General features: G+C 35.1%; 1 protein-coding gene across 2 annotated transcripts in view; it reads right to left on the bottom strand.

Annotated features, from left to right (window-relative positions):
- The window catches only part of LEMD3 (LEM domain containing 3), a 78,367-nt gene that overhangs the window by 18,677 nt on the left and 39,144 nt on the right, over positions 1-20,546 (bottom strand). For both annotated transcript variants that reach the window (XR_003610516.2, XM_028110816.2), the window contains exons 5-9: positions 7,106-7,185; positions 6,875-7,020; positions 5,831-5,932; positions 5,621-5,723; positions 4,760-4,938 (exon numbers count right to left, since the gene is read on the bottom strand). Coding sequence is in view for 1 of the 2 variants with exons in the window: in XM_028110816.2 (XP_027966617.1) it covers positions 4,760-4,938; positions 5,621-5,723; positions 5,831-5,932; positions 6,875-7,020; positions 7,106-7,185 (610 nt within the window). In the remaining variant the exon portion in view is untranslated. The remainder of the gene's footprint in view (positions 1-4,759; positions 4,939-5,620; positions 5,724-5,830; positions 5,933-6,874; positions 7,021-7,105; positions 7,186-20,546) is intronic.

Genomic DNA, 20,546 nt, shown 5'->3' with positions numbered 1-20,546 from the left:
AGTAGATTTGACATGACTTATTTAAAAGACTATACATGGAGGTAAGGAAGAGATTAAGGATAACTCCTGGGTTTATGGCGGAACCAACTGAGAAGGGGTATCATTAATTAAACAGGAACACTGCGGGGAGGGGGAGGTCCATTTTGCAAGAGAAGATACTAAATTCATGTACATGCTGAATTTGTGGTGTCCATATCCTAGTAGACAAGTATACAGGTGGGCATAAAAATCTGAAAACCAGAGGACTTAATTCAAGAAATGAATTTGGGAGTTATCAATATACCTACGGTAAATGAAGTCACAGCATGAGATCATCTATAGGTAGAAGGAAGACAGGTAGAATGAGAAAAGAAGATGGCCTTGAGAAACTCCCAACACTTAAAGGTCCAGTAAAAGAAGAAAATCCAGAAAAGAAGATTGAAGAAATGGTCAAGGTAGCAAGAAAACTAGAAAAAAAAGTGGCATCCCCAAAGCCAAAAGAAGGAAGTTTTAAAGCAGGCTCAATTGTTAACACTGCTAAGTAAAATAAGGACAGAAAAGAAAAATGTCCACTTGGTTTAGCAATATGGATGTCTGAGAGCTGTTTCCTTGGAATGAGGGGGATGGAAAATAGACTGGAGTCAGCAGAATACAATGGGAGGTGAAAGAGTAAAAACAATGAGTACGGGAAACTGTTTAATGCTATTTGGCTATAAATAGGAAGAGACAGTGATAGCTAAAGAACAATATACACTCCAACAATGTGTTTTATTTTTTTTAAAGATTTTATTTGAGAGAGAGAGCACAAGCAGGGGGAGGGGGAGAGGGAGAAGCAGGCTCCCCACTGAGCAGGGAGCCCAATGCACGGCTTGATCTCAGGACCCCAGTATCATGACCTGAGCTGAAGGCAGACACTTAACAGACTGAGTCACCCAGGCACCCCTCCTACAAACATGTTTTAAAGATAAGAAAAACTATACAGCATGTTTAAGTGCTGATGAAAAGATCCAGTAGAGGCAGGGGATTTAGAACACAGTGGGAGAAGATATTTGAGGAGATGAGGGAATGGGATCCAGAGGACTTAGATCCCATTCCCTATGGAGGGAAGGGCTCAGGTCTTTGTTAAGTGAGAAAACTCCTCAAATGCAATAGGAGGTGAGGGTGAGTGTGGATTCTCGCAATTTTATGGATATGGTAGTGGAAATCTGAGGCAGATACAATCTGATTGCTTCTATTCAAGTCATCAACTGAGAATTCGGAGAGAGAAGGGCAAAGGTTTGAAAAGATGGAAAGAAATCTAAAATTGTTACGGAGTAGGAAAGTGAAGTAACTGGTAAAGTATTAGAACATGAAAGTCAGGTAGCACTGAGGGCCTAATCGAGGTTGATTACTTATGTCGTACCAGTCTGCAGAACTGTATGACTTTCTCCTGCTATGCTCAGCTCCCCGCACATAGACAAAATAGTTTCATCCTTGGTTGGAATTTGCCAGGCTAAGATGAAGGATAGATAATGACTTACAGGTACTAGCAAGAAAAGGACTGGAGAGATGGGTTATGGAAACTAAGATGGACAGGAAAAGAAATAAAGATAGAAGGAAGACTGAAAAACTGGAAAAAGTAGGTACATGGAATAACTGGAGAGTCTGGGGATTCCTAAAAAAAAAAAAGCAAATATATAAAGCAGGGAAGTTTAAAGGATGAGTTAATGGCTCGGAGTATACCAATGGGTTTAACAAGTGACAGGGATTAGCACCGGGTGTCGTGTGTAAGTGATGAATCACTAAATACTATGCCTAAAACTAATATTACATTGTATGTTAACTGGAATTTAAATAAAGACTCGGAAGGGAAAAAATATAAAGACCTGAATGTATCAATTAAAGATTTCAGAAGTATCTAGTGAAAAAAATTGTCTGGGTTGTGAATGTCCTAACTATGCCTGATACAGGGTGGGGAATGGCCACTAGACATGAAAAATCTTTGACAAACCCCAGATCAAGAAAGTCTGTGAACCTCTAGTACTACCCAGACTTCTCTGGCAGTGTACAGACTGTGTTCTTAGATGACCTTTTAGTTGCAGGCAATCTGAGTTCCTTGAAATTCCAATACTGGCCAGAAGAAATGAACCAGAGAAAATGGAAGCATTAATACCATCTTATCCTAGCCTAGACCCAAGTTTCCACAGAATAATGGATCTGGGAGAAGTTATTCCTGGCTAATTCTAATCACAAAGTAGTTGTGAAGATCAAACCGATTTTTAAGATACATACTTCGTCTCCCCAACTAAACTGTAATCATCTCCTGGTATAAGCAAAGAGACAGTGGTTACTGAATGATGATACATTTCAAATACCTCCGGAACTATGTTTGGATCCTTCAAATGAATGCTGTTTATTCTGAAGACTACAACTGTCAGAAACATAAATAATCCTCCCCAGCAGGTATGTTTTGATTTTTAACTGGTGCTTTAAAATACCATTAGAGATACTAATGCTATATAAGAATGCAATTTATACTTAACTATCCTTTAGAAAATGAACTAAAAATTCAATATGGTTGATTATTTAACAATTACTTGGAAAAAATACTATTAAGTGACAACAGCTTGTAGTGGGAGTGAATTCAAAACTATAATTACCAACCCTCCAGCCATGTACCTTTTAATTAAACCACTGTTATTTATAAGAGGATAAACATTAAGCCTGTTAATAAGTTAAACTATCTTTTTATATAAACCACCTCAACCCCCCACTATATAGCCATATTTACAGCACAACATTTGTGTTCAGATACATTTAAATGAAAGTAAAAGTCAGTTTATATATTAATATTTTTTACAAGCAAAGTCACTTAATTATATTTAGACTATACATTTAATGGCATAAAATGTAATATTAGAACTAAATTCTCTCTACATTAGGGCTATATGTTCTAAATGAGGCAATTTAGATAATATCATCAAGAAATATTCCACCAACTTCTCATTATTCAGCTCCTGTAACAAATTCTTTTATGCTCGAATTCTTAAAAGAACTCAAATCTCTCTTGCTAGGAGTCTACAGGCATTACAACCTACCAAAAACTTGAATTGGTATACTTCAAGCAAATGGCTACTGGGTTCTACCTCAGGATTTTCTGCCTTCAGGATAACATAATCTCAGCCACTATATGTTCTTCAATTTACTAAGAAATAGGTGTCTTCTTGTACTCTCAATTCCTTTCTAGGTTCAGTAACTAATTCACTGTAACCTTTTTTTTTTATCAAAGACTCAAGTAAAGGGAGATTGATTTTATAATTCTTCACATGGTACATTTAGAAGTATTCAAATTAAGATAGCTCAGTACTTGGCATATAGTTTGTAAACATTTACTATACTGGAACCTTAGTGAAACAAAGTAGCAGGACATTTCAGAACTATCAATTCATGTTGAGTTTGACAACTATTATAACTGACCTAAAATTGTCTTGTATCATACTTACACAGTCTTTCCCTATCTAAAGAAAATGATAAAATGAAAATAACAGTCTGAGGTTTTAAATTCTAGATATAGAGCATCCAACTTCACACAGAGTCTGTCATCCCCCCTACTAATTTGTAAGAACAACTTGGACTACCTAGGTCAAGAAATTGTCTTTGGATTCATCTTGAAAACCTCACATTTTAAAAATAAGACAATTACAATGATAAAAAAAATCCTATGACTAAAATAATGGCCTTTTCTAGAACTTTATATTTATACATGAGCACCAATTGCTAGCTATATAAAGAAATTAGGCTGAGAATCCACAACTATTACAATCAGGCACTAAGGTAATCAGATCTGATTGGCTTTGCATTCTGTTTTCCTTTCATAGGACTCTTTTGCAGACACCTTTTAAAACAAAAAGTTTAATGTTTAGTGTCATCTTTGGCATCATCAAAGCATCATTTTTATGCCATGATTACTGAAGACATTATTCAAGCTCTTTGAAAGTGAAAACTAGAGAAGAAAGGGAGTAATTGGATTTTACGTTTTTGCAATTTCAAAACAATTTACTTAACTTTCTCATAAATACTGTGTTTAGCAAACATTGAAAAATATGCTTTTATTCAACAAGATTTAAAGAAACTCAACTCACTACTAGGTCTGAAATGCACATTAAACTAACTGCAAGATTTAATTTTGCAACTAACCATACAAGAGATTCAAGTGAGGTTAACAGTTACCACTAGTAGAGGTTTCGGGACCTAAAGCAACCAATCACCAAGCCCTCCTTTATACTTACACATACCTGTTTCTGCAACCATGCAAGCATTGAGAAAAATAGGGAAAGATAGCCACAAAAACTACTTGGCACAGGGGATACGCAGGTGGATGGGTGTTAATGAAAAATAGGCAAGCAAGCAAAAATGGGAAAAAAGAGCAGTTAAAAAGTTATGTTCCACTTTTATATGTTTTATATATATGTAAAACAAATTATGTCTTATTTATATAAAAACTAGGGGGAAAGAATCCAGTTACATATTAAGTTGCTTTAAGTGAAAAAGGAAAATATCAAAGTAATGTATGTAGTGTTCTATTATGGTAAAGACAAACCATTATGTTCATATTTGAAAGGAGAAAAGTGGAAGGATATATAAGAAGCTAACATTAATTCCTTCTATGGGATGGAACTACAAAGGGAGTTTTGCCTTCATATCTTTCAACAGTACTATTTTAAACATGTTAAGACTTTCACAGTTGAAAAAAACTTTTTAAATACCATGTTTCTTTTTGTTGTTGCTTAAAAATACATACCTTGACCTTGCCATACTTTAGAAGGTATTACTAATATTTTGTCACAGGAGGCAGAAGGCTGGATCCACCGCCAAACTAGAAAATCCGCACCACCTATTCTTCGTGTCTCTGTGCGAACTCTAGACTCATTAGCAGCAAGAAAGTCAACAGCTCTATCCCAGACTTTCTTCATTTTTTTCCTATCATGTGAACAAAATGACAAATTTACTATCATCTTGGCTTGTCATCTTTCTCAAGTATTAGTAAGTGAAGGCAATGGTTATTATTAATTCTGGTTTTTCTTATCACTGCCTATGAAATTTTTTCAAAAAAGATTTAGATGCCTGAAGCTCACCTCAGATTTACTGAATTTCCTTCTCCAGAGGTGGAGCATAAGCATCAGTAATTTTTTCCCCCCAAACTCCACCACTGATTCTGAGGTGTTGCTATGGTGAAGAATGCTGTGTTAGGTAGGATATGGAATCATCTTTCATTTTTAAGAAGTTATTATTTAGTACTTTTATTTAAAAAGCTTCATTAACAAAAAAATATTTAAGGCATTATTAGTAAAACATCACTGTCTATTGTCTGTGTCTGTTTCTTTATAAAGATGAAATTAAAGGAAATAAGGTGAAGACTGATAAGAATAAAAAATTTATAAAAGTGATCATGATTTAGAAATCTAGCTGTCTACTATGCCACTCAAAATCAGGAGGAGAATAGAAGGGAATTTAGGAAGAAAGGAGAGTTTAAAGTTCAAAAGGAAAGCCTATACAGTAAAACTGGTCTAAGTGAGAACAGAACAACTCTCAATAGAATCTTCCTAACTTCAGAAGACACCAACGTTCTGATCTACTTCAACTCACAATACTTTGAACGTACTTGTCATGAGGTTGTATTAAGGAATCTTGTACATGTGGAATAGGCATGTAAGGTTGTAAGTCTTTATTTTCCTGGCAAGCTTCGTTATGACTTCGTAAAACATCTGAAAATATAACAAATTTACAAATGAATCAATCACTGGACATCATGCTGTAATTTATCACATAATAACTATTCTAGAAATAGTTTAGATTTTACAAATACTTATACCTATAATCTTCACCACCATATCATACATCTGCCTTGTTTCCTCCTCTTCTTTTGTCCAGCGATATTTCATATAACGCAGAACGACACAAACCATCACTACACCTGCAATATTTATATATTTTGTGTTTTAAAAATTGTGCTCAGTGACATTCAGTAACATTCACTGCAATCTGAAGTTATTGGTATAGTTGTTAAATCTGATATTAACAAAACAAAGCAAAAAAAAAGAAATCTTATGACAGTTTCCACAGTGATTATTTTAATTGCCATAATGAGATAATGGAATAAGCCTTCAAACAGTGGGCTGAATTACCTACATAATTACAACTACATAGAACAATTTAGTATTAAACTTATCTTCCAGAGTTTCACTTAATCTCTCTAGAAAAACCATTTCTTTCATGTTGACAACTGAACATTTAAATTCTATTTTTTTAAAACAATAGAACTATGTTTCACAAACGTTTTCCTTTGTCACATTAAACTATTAGAAAAGTGAGTTTCCTAAACTGTAAATTAAACTGTAGACTGTAAACGTACACTTTAGGAAAATTATTTTTAAAGGACTTGAACAAAGAAAAAAATGATTATCTCCTAAATTCCTATAATCAATCAAAACAGTCACATAAAATCCAGGAATCCAAATGAAAATTTTAATGCAGGTAAATTATATTTTTTAAATTAAAAATAATTTTAATGAACTTAATTTATATTTTATCATTAAAAAATAAGCTTAATTTTTCTATTTTCCTATTCTATTTTCAAAGGCATGCTTTATGTCTTTTCCTATGACATTCTTAGGACAAAGTTTTATTCCACCTCCCTTTATATACTATTTTCGAAGCCCTTAGATTAACAGTGACATTATAACAACAACAAAAAAAAAAACCAACTTCAATATTATTCTACCTTAGTGAAGACTTCTGGATATGATTTATAATGGCAGCTATCACAGAAGTAAATTCCCAACCCTGGCATTTAATAAAATACAGATACAAAAATTCTAGACTATCATGTATCTTCTTTCTCATCCCCAAAACTTACCTAAGCATAACAACAATAACCTGTGGGTGACAGTAATAAAAGCACGTCGAAAACGACACCAGAAAGACATCTGTGGTCTTGTGGACTGTAAAAACTGCACATCAGTTATATCTGTCAATTGTTCCTCAGGGCCATAACCAACACACCTAGTTAAAAATAATTAAGGAGACCTTAGAGTCAAAATCACTTCTTATACTACAAAATGGTCAAAGTGGAAATTAAATCCTTTACCTTATTCCAACATCTTTTCCATTTTCTAAAATCCACTTCAATGAAATAGTAAATATATCTTCATATTCAGGGCCTAAATCCTTATAAGAAAAATGGAGAAAATAACTATTCTTAATTCACATTCATTTGACTCTATCTGTAAGCTATACTATAAATACCATATTTTTATCTTTATATAACACTTCAAACGTGTTACGTAACAAAAATGTATTATTCATTATAGAAAAACAAAAGGAGAAAAAAGTCACAATTTCCCCATCTTCCTAAGATAAGCACGGTTACTATTTTGTTACGTTTTCTTTTTGGTTCTTTTACAGCCACATATTTGGAGGATTTTTTAAAAATATAATTTGTCTTTTAAGTGTCACTGTGATAAAAGTGAATTAGCTAATTTTTTTTTTTTTATAGAACCCTATTTTTAAATGAACAAATGACAAACTATTCATACTTGGCTGTTTCACTGACATTTTCTCAACAAGTGAATGAAGCAAGCATGTCACCTCAAGAAAAACAGCTGCCTTTGTTACCAATGATAACATTCAAGCTTTCAAGTAAAATAGTAAAAGTAAATTTTGGAAAAAGTTGCATCCATTACCATGAGCTTGACAACTTTACAATGCTTGAAAACCTTTGCAATGAGACTGGTGTGATATTAAAGAATTAAAGATTATCAATCTTGAAATGTGTCAACATTGGAAAAATTTGCATAAATAGCAAACCAGTATTTTCCAAATGAACTATGCATTAGTTATAAAATCTTGCATAGGTAAAAGATCTATTCTACGTGTAAAACAAAGGACTTTAGAGATAGAATGTACAAAAATCACTGATAGTTTCAAATTGCACATTGCAACCAATCTTGAAGAAACTACCTCTCAGACTTTTAGTACGGTATCAGTGAAGAATACCTACAATTATCTGAAAAGAGTATTAAAATACTTTCTCCTGTTTTGACCACATATCTGTAGGAGGCTAGATTTTCTTGATGTACTTCAACCAAAACATCGAAGCAGATTGAATACAGAAGTAGATATGAAAATCCAGTTGTTTTTTATTAACCTACATATTAAAGATTAAAAAAAGATTTGTACAAATGTAAAACAATGCCATTTCTCACGAAATGTTTTTATTTTGGAAAATATTTTTCATAAAAATATTTTATGTTAACATGTAATAAGTTCATTATTCTTTAAACAAATAAATTTAAAATTTGATTAAATTTCTAGTAAGGTAAATATATATCTAAATTTATCTATCTCCCACAAACAAAGGCTATTTATGGTCCTCAGGACTGCAAAAGTGTTCTGAAACCATAAAGTTTAAGAACTGCTGTACATAGGTAGATTATGTATTTTTTAATCAAAATATTAAAAATAAAAGTGGTATCCCATTTTACATATACTGTTTATTCCACTTGCTTTTATCACAATATGAAGTACTGTGTCAATGTCAATAAACATGGAACAACCTATTTTCCAGGAAAACTGTGTTTCTAGCGTATGGCTGGTTATTTTATACTTTAGTCAACCCTTTATTCACGAATGTTTAGAGTATTACCAATTATTTCAATATATCAAATAATACTGTAATAAATACCCTTAAAAATCTCTCCATTCAAAAAATATTCATTGGGGCGCCTGTGTGGCTCAGTCGTAAGAGTCTGCCTTCGGCTCAAGTCATGATCCTAGGGCCCTGGGATTGAGCCCCACATCGGGCTCCCTACTCAGCGGGAAACCTGCTTCTCCCTCTCCCACTCCCCTGCCTGTGTTCCCTCTCTCGCTGTGTCTCTGTCAAATAAATAGATAAAATCTTAAAAAAAAAAAAAATATTGATTAAGGGTCCAATATGTGCCAGGTACTGCTCTAGGTCCTAGAGATGTAGCACTAAGCAAAATCATCAAAATTCCCTGTGTTCATGGAGCTTATCTTCTATTCAATATTATATCTTTATGTACTTTTTTAAGTACAAAGAATGAATTTCTAAAAGTAGCAGTAAGACGTCATTTTTAAAAACTCCTTTAAGGGGTCTGGGTGGCTTAGTCGATTGTGTCTGAATATTGATTTCAGCTCAGGTCATGATCTTAGGGTCGTGAGATCAAGCCCCATGCTGGGCTCTGCACTGGGAGTGGAGCCTGCTTAAGATTCTCTCTCCCTCTCTCTCTTAAAAAAAAAAAAAAAAAAAAAAAACCCACTCCCTTAAAAAAAAAAAAAAGAATTTTATAAATAATTGCTATTGTTTTATCAACATTCTCTTCAATAGCAGTGGAAATTAAAGTTTTTCATTTGATCAGTACAATTTACTTCCTAATATGGAACTGGCAAGTTTTTTTTTTTTTTTACTATATCAAATTTGAAAGTGTCATTCTTCTCTAGTGCCCATGGAACATTCTCCAGAACAGATCACATCCTAGTTCACAAATCATGTCTCAACCAGTACCAAAAGACTGGGATCATTCCCTGCATATTTTCAGACCACAATGCTTTGAAACTAGAACTCAATCACAAGAGGAAGTCGGAAAGAACTCAAATACATGGAGGCTAAAGAGTATCCTACCAAAGAATGAATGGGTCCAACCAGGAAATTAAAGAATTAAAAAAAAATTCACGGAAACAAATGAAAATGAAAACACAACTGTTCAAAATCTTTGGGATGCAGCAAAGGCAGTCCTAAGAGGAAAGTATATAGCAATACAAGCCTTTCTCAAGAAACAAGAAAGGTCTCAAATACAACCTAACCCTACACCTAAAGGAGCTGGAGAAAGAACAGCAAATAAAACCTAAACCCAGCAGGAGAAGAGAAATAATAAAGATCAGAGCAGAAATCAATGAAAGAGAAACCAAAGAACAATGAAACTAGGAGCTGGTTCTTTGAAAGAATTAATAAGATTAATAAACCCCTGGCCAGATTTATCAAAAAGAAAAAAGAAAAATGACCCAAATAAATAAAATCATGAATGAAAGAGGAGAGATCACAACCAACACCAAAGAAATTCAAACAATTATAAGAACATATTATGAGCAACTCTATGCCAGCAAATTAGATAATTTGGAAGACACGGATGCATTCCAAGAGATGTACAAACTACCAAAACTGAACCAGGAAGAAACAGAAAACCTGAGCAGACCTATAACCACTAAGGAAATTGAAGCAATAATCAAAAATCTCCCAACAAACAAGAGCCCAGGGCCAGATAGCTTCCCAGGGGAATTCTACCAAACATTTAAAGAAGAATTAATACCTATTCTTCTGAAACTGTTCCAAAAAATAGAAATGTAAGGAAAACTTCCAAACTCATTTTTGGAGGCCAGCATTACCTTGATCCCAAAATCAGACAAAGACCCCATCAAAAAAAGGAGAATTACACACCAATATCCCTGATGAACATGGATGCAAAAATTCTCACCAAAATACTAGCCAATGGGCTCCAACAGTACATTAAAAGGATTATTCACCACGACCAAGCAGGATTTATTCCTGTGCTGCAAGGTTGGTTCAACATCCGCAAATCAATCAATGTGATACATTAATAAAAAAAAGAACAAGAACCATATGATCCTCTCAATAGATGCAGAAAAAGCATCTGACAAAGTACAGCATCCTTTCTTGATTAAAACTCTTCAGTGTGTAGGGATAGAGGGGGTACGTACCTCAATATCATAAAAGTCATCTATGAAAAACCCACAGCAAATATCATTCTCAATGGGGAAAAACTGAGAGCTTTCCCCTTAAGGTCAGGAACGCGGCAGGGATGTCCACTATCACCACTGCTATTCAACATAGTACTAGAAGTCCTAGCCACAGCATTCAGACAACAAAAAGAAATCAAAGGCATCCAAATCGGCAAAGAAGTTGTCAAACTCTCACTCCTTGCAGATGATATGATACTTTATGTGGAAAACCCAAAAGACTCTACCCCAAAACTGCTAGAACTCATACAGGAATTCAGTAAAGTGGCAGGATATAAAATCAATGCACAGAAATCAGTGGCATTTATATACACCAACAACAAGACAGAAGAAAGAGAAATTAAGGAGTCAATCCCATTTACTACTGCACCCAAAACTGTAAGATACCTAGGAATAAATCTAACCAAAGAGGCAAAGAATCTGTGCTCAGAAAACTATAAAATGCTCATGAAATAAATGGAGGAAGACACAAAGAAATGGAAAAACGCTCCACGCTCATGGATTGGAAGAACAAACATTGTGAAGATGTCAATGCTACCTAGAGCAATCTACACATTTAATGCAATCGCCATCAAAATACCATCAACTTTTTTCAAAAGAAATGGAACAAATAATCCTAAGATTTGTATGGAACCAGAAAAGACCCCAAATAGCCAGAGGAATGTTGAAAAAGAAAAGCAAAGCTAGTGGCAGCACAATTCCGGACTTCAAGACAGTATGGTATTGGCACAAAAACAGACACATAGATCAATGGAACAGAATAGAGAGCCCAGAAATGGACCCTCAACTCTACGGTCAACTAATCTTCGACAAAGCAGGAAAGAATGTCCAGTGGAAAAAAGACAGTCTCTTCAACAAATGGTGTTGGGAAAACTGGACAGCCACATGCAGAAGAATGAAACTCAACCATTTCCTTACACCACACACAAAAATAGACTCCAAATGGATGAAACACCTAAATGTGAGACAGGAATCCATCAAAATCCTAAAGAAGAACACAGGCAGCAACCTCTTCGACCTCAGCCGCAGCAAATTCTTCCCAGAAACATTGCCAAAGGCAAGGGAAGCAAGGGCAAAAATGACCTATTGGGACTTCATCAAGATAAAAAGCTTTTGCACAGCAAGGGAAACAGTCAACAAAACCAAAAGACAACCGACAGAATGGGAGAAAATATTTGCAAATGACATATCAGATAAAGGGCTAGTATCCAAAATCTATAAAGAACTTATCAGACTCAACACCCAAAGAACAAATAATCCAATCAAGAAATGGGCAGAAGACATGAACAGACATTTTTCCAAAGAAGACATCCAAACGGCCAACAGACACATGAAAAAGTGCTCAACATCGCTCAGCATCAGGGAAATCCAAATCAAAACCTCCATGAGGTACCACCTCACCCCAGTCAGAATGGCTAAAATTAACAAGTCAGGAAACGACAGATGTTGGCAGGGATGCAGAGAAAGGGGAACCCTACTACACTGTTGGTGGGAATGCAAGCTGGTGCAGCCACTCTGGAAAACAGTATGGAGTTTCCTCAAAAAGTTGAAAATAGAGCTACCGTACGACCCAGCAATTGCACTATGGGGTATTTACCCCAAAGATACAAATGTAGTGACCCGAAAGGGTACGTGCACCCCAATGTTTATAGGAGCAATGTGCACAACAGCCAAACTATGGAAAGAGCCAAGATGTCCATCAACACATGAATGGATAAAGATGCTCTGGTATATATATATATATATATATATATATATATATATATATATATATATATATATATATATATATATATACACAATGGAATATTATGCAGCCATCAAGAAAAACGGAATCTTGCCATTTGCAACGACGTGGATGGAACTAGAGGGTATTAAGCTAAGTGAAATAAGTCAATCAGAGAAAGACAAGTATCTCAATCAGAGAAAGGCATGTATCATATGATCTCACTGATATGAGGAATTCTTAATCTCAGGAAACAAACTGAGGGTTGCTGGAGTGGTGGGGGGTGGGAGGGATGGGGTGGCTGGGTGACAGACATTAGGGAGGGTATGTGCTATGGGGAGCACTGTGAATTGTGTAAGACTGATGAATCACAGACCTGTACCTCTGAAACAAATAATACATTATATGTTCAAAAAAAAAAAAAAGTAGGAAGGGAAAAATGAAGGGGGGGAATCGGAGGGGGAGATGAACCATGAAAGAGGGTTCTAGAAGGGAGGGCGGTGGGGGGATGGGTTAGCCTGATGATGGGGATTAAAGAGCACACGTACTGAATGGAACACTGGGTGTTATACGCAAACAATGAATCATGGAACACTACATCAAAAAAATACATAAATAGGAAAAAAAAGAAAAAATTTGAAAGTGTAAGTTTTATGAAGCAAAACTAATCTTATGTGTAACTACCACCAGGATGTTTAGATGGTAAAGAGAACTACAAACTACCTGTTATCTTACCAAAAAAAAAAAAAAAAAGTGTGGTCTTTCATCATTATTTTTAATATCAAAAAACTTGTAGCCAATGTAAGTATTTAATAATTGACAAATGGTTTATACATGAGATCATTTCAAGGAAATACTATGCGCATTTAGAAAAGATCATGAGAGGGATGCCTGGGTGGCTCAGTTGGTTAAGCATCTGCCTTCGGCTCAGATCATGATCCCAGGGGCCTGGGATCCAGTCCCCCAACAGGCTCCTCACTCAGCAGGGAGCCTGCTTCTCCCTCTGCTGCTCCCCCTGCTTGTGCACTCTCTCTCTCTGACAAATAAATAAAATCTTTAACAAAAAAAAAAAAAAAGGAAATGATCATGAGAGCTAAATAGCTATATGCTTAGAAAAGTAAAATATGTAATTTATATATAACTATAAAAATTTGCACTTACAAATGACTAAAAATTTTAAGATTTTACTTATTTGAGAGAGAGAGAGAGGAACAGCATAGAGGGAGAGGGAGAAGCAGACTCCCCAAGGAGCAGAGAACCCAATGCGGAGCTCGATTCCAGGACCACGAGATCATGATCTGAGCTCAAGACAGACACTTAACTGACTGTGCCACCCAGGTGCTCCATGACCAAAAAAACCTTTTAAGTGATTTTTTGTTTAGCTTTAACATTGCTTTAAAATGTTATGCAATAAAAGTATACAAGAATAATTTCAGGCAATTATGGTTTTGTTATAAAAATGCTATCAGAAATCATTTTGGGTATAACAAAAATCAAACAGAACTCATATTCATTTGCTCTAAAATTCCTCTGCTTCCAAAATCAAGAGAACTTCTGGTTATGTTGCATGGATCAGGATTAGATAAAGCACAAGCTATAGAGGGCTTTGAAAATCCACAAAACAAGATTAATATGGGTTATCCGTGGAGCTGGAAACACTGCACTCATTCCTCTTCGTAATGTATAGGGTTGGCTTTTTTTTTTTAAGTTTTTATTTTAATTCCAGTTAGTTAACATACAGTGTAATATTAGTTTCAGGTATACAATATAATGATTCAACTATTCCATACATCACCCAGTGCTCATCACAAGTGCACTCCTTAATCCCCATCACCTATTTCACCCTTCCCGCAACCTCCCTCCTGGTAACCATCAGTTTGTTCTCTGTAGTTAAGAGTCCGTTTCTTGGTTTGCCTCTCTCTCTTTTTTCCCCTCTGTTCACTTGTTTTGTTTCTTAATTCCACATATGAGTGAAAACATATGGTATTTGTCTGACTTATCTCGTTTGGCATTATACTCTATAGATCCATCATGTTGTTGCAAACGGCAAGATTTCATTCTTTTTATGGCTGAATAATATTCCATTATATACGTCTGTTATTATATATATATATATATTCCATATCTTCTTTATCCATTTATCAACCAGTGGACACTTGGGCTGTTTCCACATCCTGGCTATTGTAAATAATGCTGCTATAAACATAGGGGTGCATGTACCCCTTTGAATTAATGTGTCTGTATTCTTTGGGTAAATAGTAGTGAGATAGCTGGATTATAGGATAGTTCTATTTTTAACTATTTTGAGGAAACTCCACACTATTTTCCACAGTGGCTGAACCAGTATGCATTCCACCTACAGTGCACAAGGGTTCCTTTTTCTCCATATCCTCGCCAACACTTGTTGTTTCTTGTGTTTTTGATTTTAGCCATTCTGACAGTTGTGAGGTAATATCTCATTGTAGTTCTGATTTGTATTTCCCTAATGATGAGTGATGTTAAACATTATTTCATGTGTCTGTTGATTATCTGGATGTCTTCTTTGGAGAAATGTCTGTTCATGTCTTCTGCCCATTTTTTAACTGGATTATCTGGTTTTGGGGTATTGAATCATTTAAGTTCTTTATATATTTTGGATACTAACCCTGTATTGAATATGTCATTTGCAAATATCTTTTCCCATTCTGTAGGTTGCTTTTTAGTTTTATTGTTTCCTTCATTGTGCATAAGCTTTTTACTTTGATGTAGTCCCAATAGTTTATGCTATGCTCATTGCAGGTGTACCTACTATCTGTCACCATATAATACCACTGTAATACCACTGACTTTATTCCCTAGGCTGTACTCCTCATCCCTATGACTTATTCATTTCATAATGGGAAGCCTGAACTTCCCACTTCCCTTCACTCATTCTGCCCACCCCCCAACCCCCTCCCATAAGGCAAACATCACAGTTTGTTCTCTATATTTATAGGTCTCTTTCTGCATGTTTGTTCATTCGTTTGTTTTTTAGATCCCATGTATAAGTGAAATCATAAGACATGGATATTTTTAAAAATCAATGAAACATACATATTGTATTTACCTTTGTTCATATATATATGCTCTTCAGCTTCTATTACAATAATATGCAAGACATAATGACATTTTTGTGTTATTATAAAGAACTCTGAAGGCTAGACTATACATGTAAGTTTCAAATAATGTAAGAACAAATAAATTTCCAAATTTATTAGTTGTACATTTTAAATATAAAAATTTTAGAAGGCTAAAGATATTATAAATAGCATTACTGCCTTCATTAATTATCCTTAAAAATGTACATAATGGTTCATACTAACAAGGACGCCCACTAATAAGCTAAGTATGTAAAGGAACATTGAGCTTAAAACTTTTAGTTATAAAATAATAAGGGTAAGAAAAGAATATCTGTTGTTACTTTCTCATTTTGTTTTCCTTCTCCATGTTAATACCACCTAATATCCACTTACTATCTGGAATACAAAAGAACCATGGAATGTCCCTTTATGAATACACAAAATACAAAAAACAATTGATAATTTATTTAAAACCTCATTAAAGAATAGAGTATTAAGTTTGAAACAGACCATTACTTCCACAAATATTCTACATAGTATACAGAATTCTATAGTATTATAAAATAGAATTTTTGAAGAAGTAAAAGTTGAATTTTTTTTTTCTGGCTATGCTAATTAAACGGCTCATGCTAACATTATAGCATGCATAGCAGCTTCCTGATTTTAAGAGTGGAAAGTATTTTACTATTCATTTTTTTGTAGCCACCTAAAAAACTGTAAGGTAGGGGCAGGCCAACCTTTTCTGTAACGAATCAAAGAGTAAATATTTCAGGTTTTGTAGAATTCTGGTCTCTGCCACATATATTCTAAGCAACCTTTAAAAATGTTGTAAAACCACAGCTAGAAGGCCATACAAAAACAGGCCTAAGGGCTGTAGTTTGCCAGCCTTTAAGGAAAGGCATACTTGCATCATAAAATGCCCATTTTCTAATCACTGATGACACAGATTTTTAAATCAAGTCTACCATGATTATTACTATTTACTTATAGGCAATAGCTCAGTCAACGTACTGCTGACTGCTTCATTTAAATCTAAATTCAAAGCATATTTTCCCAAATCTTTAACAAATCTATTTTAACATAGTATGTGTGAACACACACACCCCCAAGATTCCCAATTCCAAATTTACCTTATTTGCAAAATAATTGGCAAAAACATGTATTTTTATTAAAACTCACATCAGGTGCTTTGAACTTAGATTACAGTTTCACAGCATAAAAATAATACTGCTTCATGTAAAAGATTCAGCTCATTAAATAAAGCTACAAAGCATTAGTAATAAGGGAAAGAAATGCTGATACAGGGAGAAGTCAAGTAAGGATTAAAAATCTATTGGATAGCTCACAAAATGGATAATATACATGGTAATAATAACTATGTGGCTTTCCAGTTAGGGAATATTCTGTTTAACTGTGACATGACATATGCTATACGTGTTACCTTTGAAATTAAAATAGGACACACAAAAATCAATACAATAGTAAATATGATTTAATTCTTGATGATTCAGTGGGAACTTGATCTTTCACCTCCAGGAATAACGGAAAGAACATGGTCCTTAAACACACAGGCCTGCATCGGATCATGATTCCACTACTGACTAGCTATATGTACAACCTCAAGTGGAGACGAATAAGTACGTCATCCATACAGATGTATCTACCTTGTTCAATTCTTCGGATCCTAACCCTCATTCAGGGTCAGTCTCTTGCTCACTCAAAAGATGGAGCTAGTGGTTATGAACCCAGTCCTTCTAACTAAGAGGCAGAACAGTATAGTGAGAAGAGCAAGCACTTTAATTCTATTCCCAGATCCAACACTTACTAGCTGGATGATGTAATCATTAAATCCCTCTGAGCTTTAGTTTCTTTATAAAGTGAGTTTGATACCACCTACCTTGCTGGGTCATTGTGAAGTAAGGGGTACTAAGAAAATCCTAAGATAAATTGTACTTGATAAATTATAATTATTTTTTTAAAGATTTGAGAGAGAGCATGGGGACAGGAGCAGAGGCGGAAGGAGAGAGACAAGCAGACTCTGCGCTGAGCGCGGAGCTGGACGCAGGGCTTGATCTCACAACCCTGAGATCATGAACTGAGCTGAAACCAAGAATCGGCTGCTCAACTGACAGGGCCACCCAGGGGCCCCGATAAATTATAATAATTAAGAAATTTATCTATCATTCCATTTCTCAGAACATTTATTTTCCCACAAAGACAGAATTTTACTAACAGTGATTTGCATTCCAAGGTAGGCCATAAAAGCCTATCCGGCTCCATGATTTGGCACATTTGCAGCTATCTTCTTTCCTAGTATTTTCTTCACAAATCATAAACGTATTTGTTGTGTTGAAGTTTAAAAAGGTTTGAAAATAAACCAGAAAATGAACCACCATTCATTACATCATTTAGTTGGAAAGTTACCATACAAAGATTCCACCATTTAACTTAAAAACAAGTCTACCTCTTTTCATGAAAATTTAATGCTATGTCTTTCCTAAATGTTCCACCAGAGGGACCTCTTAACTTTTCACAAATCAAAACAAGCTTTCATTCTCAAAAATGATGAAAGTGACAAAAGTTCAAGAAAAACACGGGGGGGTTCAGAAAAAGGATTTAAATTATTTCAATTAATTGTTATGTTTATTTAAATTTCCTTTAAAGAGAAAGTAGGAGAAATAAAAGAACGGAATGTGAAGCATCAATTTCAAGAAAATAAAAAAAATTTTACTGAGGTTTACTTATTCACTCATTTTACTCCACCAAACATTTACTCATATTGTGCTTAAAATGCACTGGAAGTTGGGAAACAATTAGCTTACACTCACAGGAGTTCTGTGCATCCTTTGGCCCATTTACTCCTGAATGCAAAAACTTAATTATGCTGCTGGTGAAACCATAGTACAAATACATGAAAATGTACAACAGATCTCTCTCCAGAAGCAGGGAGCCTACAATATGTGTATTAACATCATGGTTTTTGACATCAGCTTTGTAGTAAGGTCCTTCCATATTTATGCTAGAACTTGCATAAAATAAAATAAACCACTAATTTTGGCTAGACTGTGCTAAAATGGTCATTCCAAATTAGAAAGTAATTTGGCAACATATATCAAAAGTATTAACAAAGGCTCATGCTCCTTAACAAGTAGTTTCCTTTCTAGAACTATTTCCTAAGGAAACAATCAGAAAATCAAATACTATATGCAAAGATTAGAGTGCTTTCGTAATACTGACAAACCACAAACCAATACAATGCAATACAATCATGTAAAGAAATATTACCCAGTGATAAAAAAGTTCAAAGACAAAATGCTCCTGATAATTTTAAGGAAAAAATAAACATTTGTAATATGAAATATTTACATTTATAGTGATACTAATTGTAGGAATGAAAACTAGAGAAAAATGAACCAAAAATGAGTGGTTAACTTCAGGCGGTGAATTTGAAATGCTTTTCTCCTTTCTTTTTCATTAGTTAAATGATGAGCATGAGTTAATGTTATATTGAAAAAAATAAACACTATTAAATACAGTAGTTAGAAGTTTTATCTAGACCTTAAAATTTTTTTATGAGGGAAAATTCCTGTTAAATGCTCTTTTTTTGAAGTAGCAGCCCAAAATACATCATTGGTGGTAACAAGCCATACCAGGTTTCACAGCATTTGAAAATACAAAGTAACTTCACTTAACTAATTCAGACTGGAACTAATCCAAAATCCTTTGTAAAAACTTATATTAGAAATTCTGTTGAATTAAAAAAAAAAGTAAAACCCAATCTAAAACATAAAATAATTCCAGAGAAAAGATAAGAAAATCTTTTAAGACTGGAGTTCATTAATCTCAATTTTTTTTAACTCGATACAGTTTCCAACTCATCTCATGCATGGATACGTCCAATAACTCCTATGTTGCCAATCTTCAGTAGAATAATCTCTCAGGGCGCCTGGGTGGCTCAGTCGGTTGGGCAGCTGCCTTCGGCTCAGGTCATGATCCTGGAGTCCCTGGATCGAGTCCCGCATCAGGCTCCCTGCCCAGCGGGGAGTCTGCTTCTCCCTCTGACCCTCCCCCCTCTCATGTGCTCTCTCTCTCTCTCTCTCTCTCTCTCATTCTCGCTCTCTCAAATAAATAAATAATAAAAAAAATAAAATCTTAAAAAACAATCTCTCATACCCTACAGCTGCCTGGCTTAGATTCTGACTTGTCCTAACCCCGGCTCTGTGTCCCTTCGTCTTACCCATCTTATTGCTGACCCACAGCTGCAACCACAGGAACCCCTGCCTCTTCCTCAGCTTTAGCTTAACTACTAATCAATCCCTATCCCACTCTAAGCTCTATCCCTGCCCTTTAGTCCTTTAAATGGAGTATTCAGGAGCTTTTAAGAGTCTCAGGATCGTGGGGTGGCTCAGTCATCAAGCATCTGCCTTCAACTCAGGTCATGATCCCAGGGTCCTGGGATCGAGCCCCGTGTCGGGCTCCCCGCTCCGTGGGAGGCCTGCTTCTCCCTCTCCCACTCCCCCTGCTTGTGTTCCTGCTCTCACTGTGTCTCTCTCTGTCAAATAAATAAAAGCCTAAAAAAAAAAAAAAAAAAAAGTATCAGGTTCTTCTGAAATGTAAATTAATCCTGTTCCAGGAATTCATGACCAACAATAACACATATCTGTGCCATTACCTCTCTAAGATATTTAATTAATAAAGAGAGAGAAGAGAGAGAAAGCAGGAAGGAAGCACTGCTTGGGATCAGTTTTTCCTACTGCTCGAAGTACAAACACTTTCAACTACCTCATAAGGAACTACTTGCTTGCTTCGTATTCCCACATGCTATGCTCTCCTCGAGGAATATTTTATTCTATGTGTTCTGTAGCCTACTCAATCCAATCCCTTCTTTGCTCCCACCCCCACAATCCATTTAGCAACTCTTCCATCTCTAA

Source organism: Eumetopias jubatus, unplaced genomic scaffold, assembly GCF_037043125.1.
Source record: "Eumetopias jubatus isolate StellerSeaLion01/CBP00866 unplaced genomic scaffold, mEumJub1_p1.0 scaffold_8, whole genome shotgun sequence".
NCBI lineage: Eukaryota > Metazoa > Chordata > Mammalia > Carnivora > Otariidae > Eumetopias > Eumetopias jubatus.
Note: the sequence above shows the minus strand (reverse complement) of the source record. Positions and strands in the feature narration are given on the sequence as shown.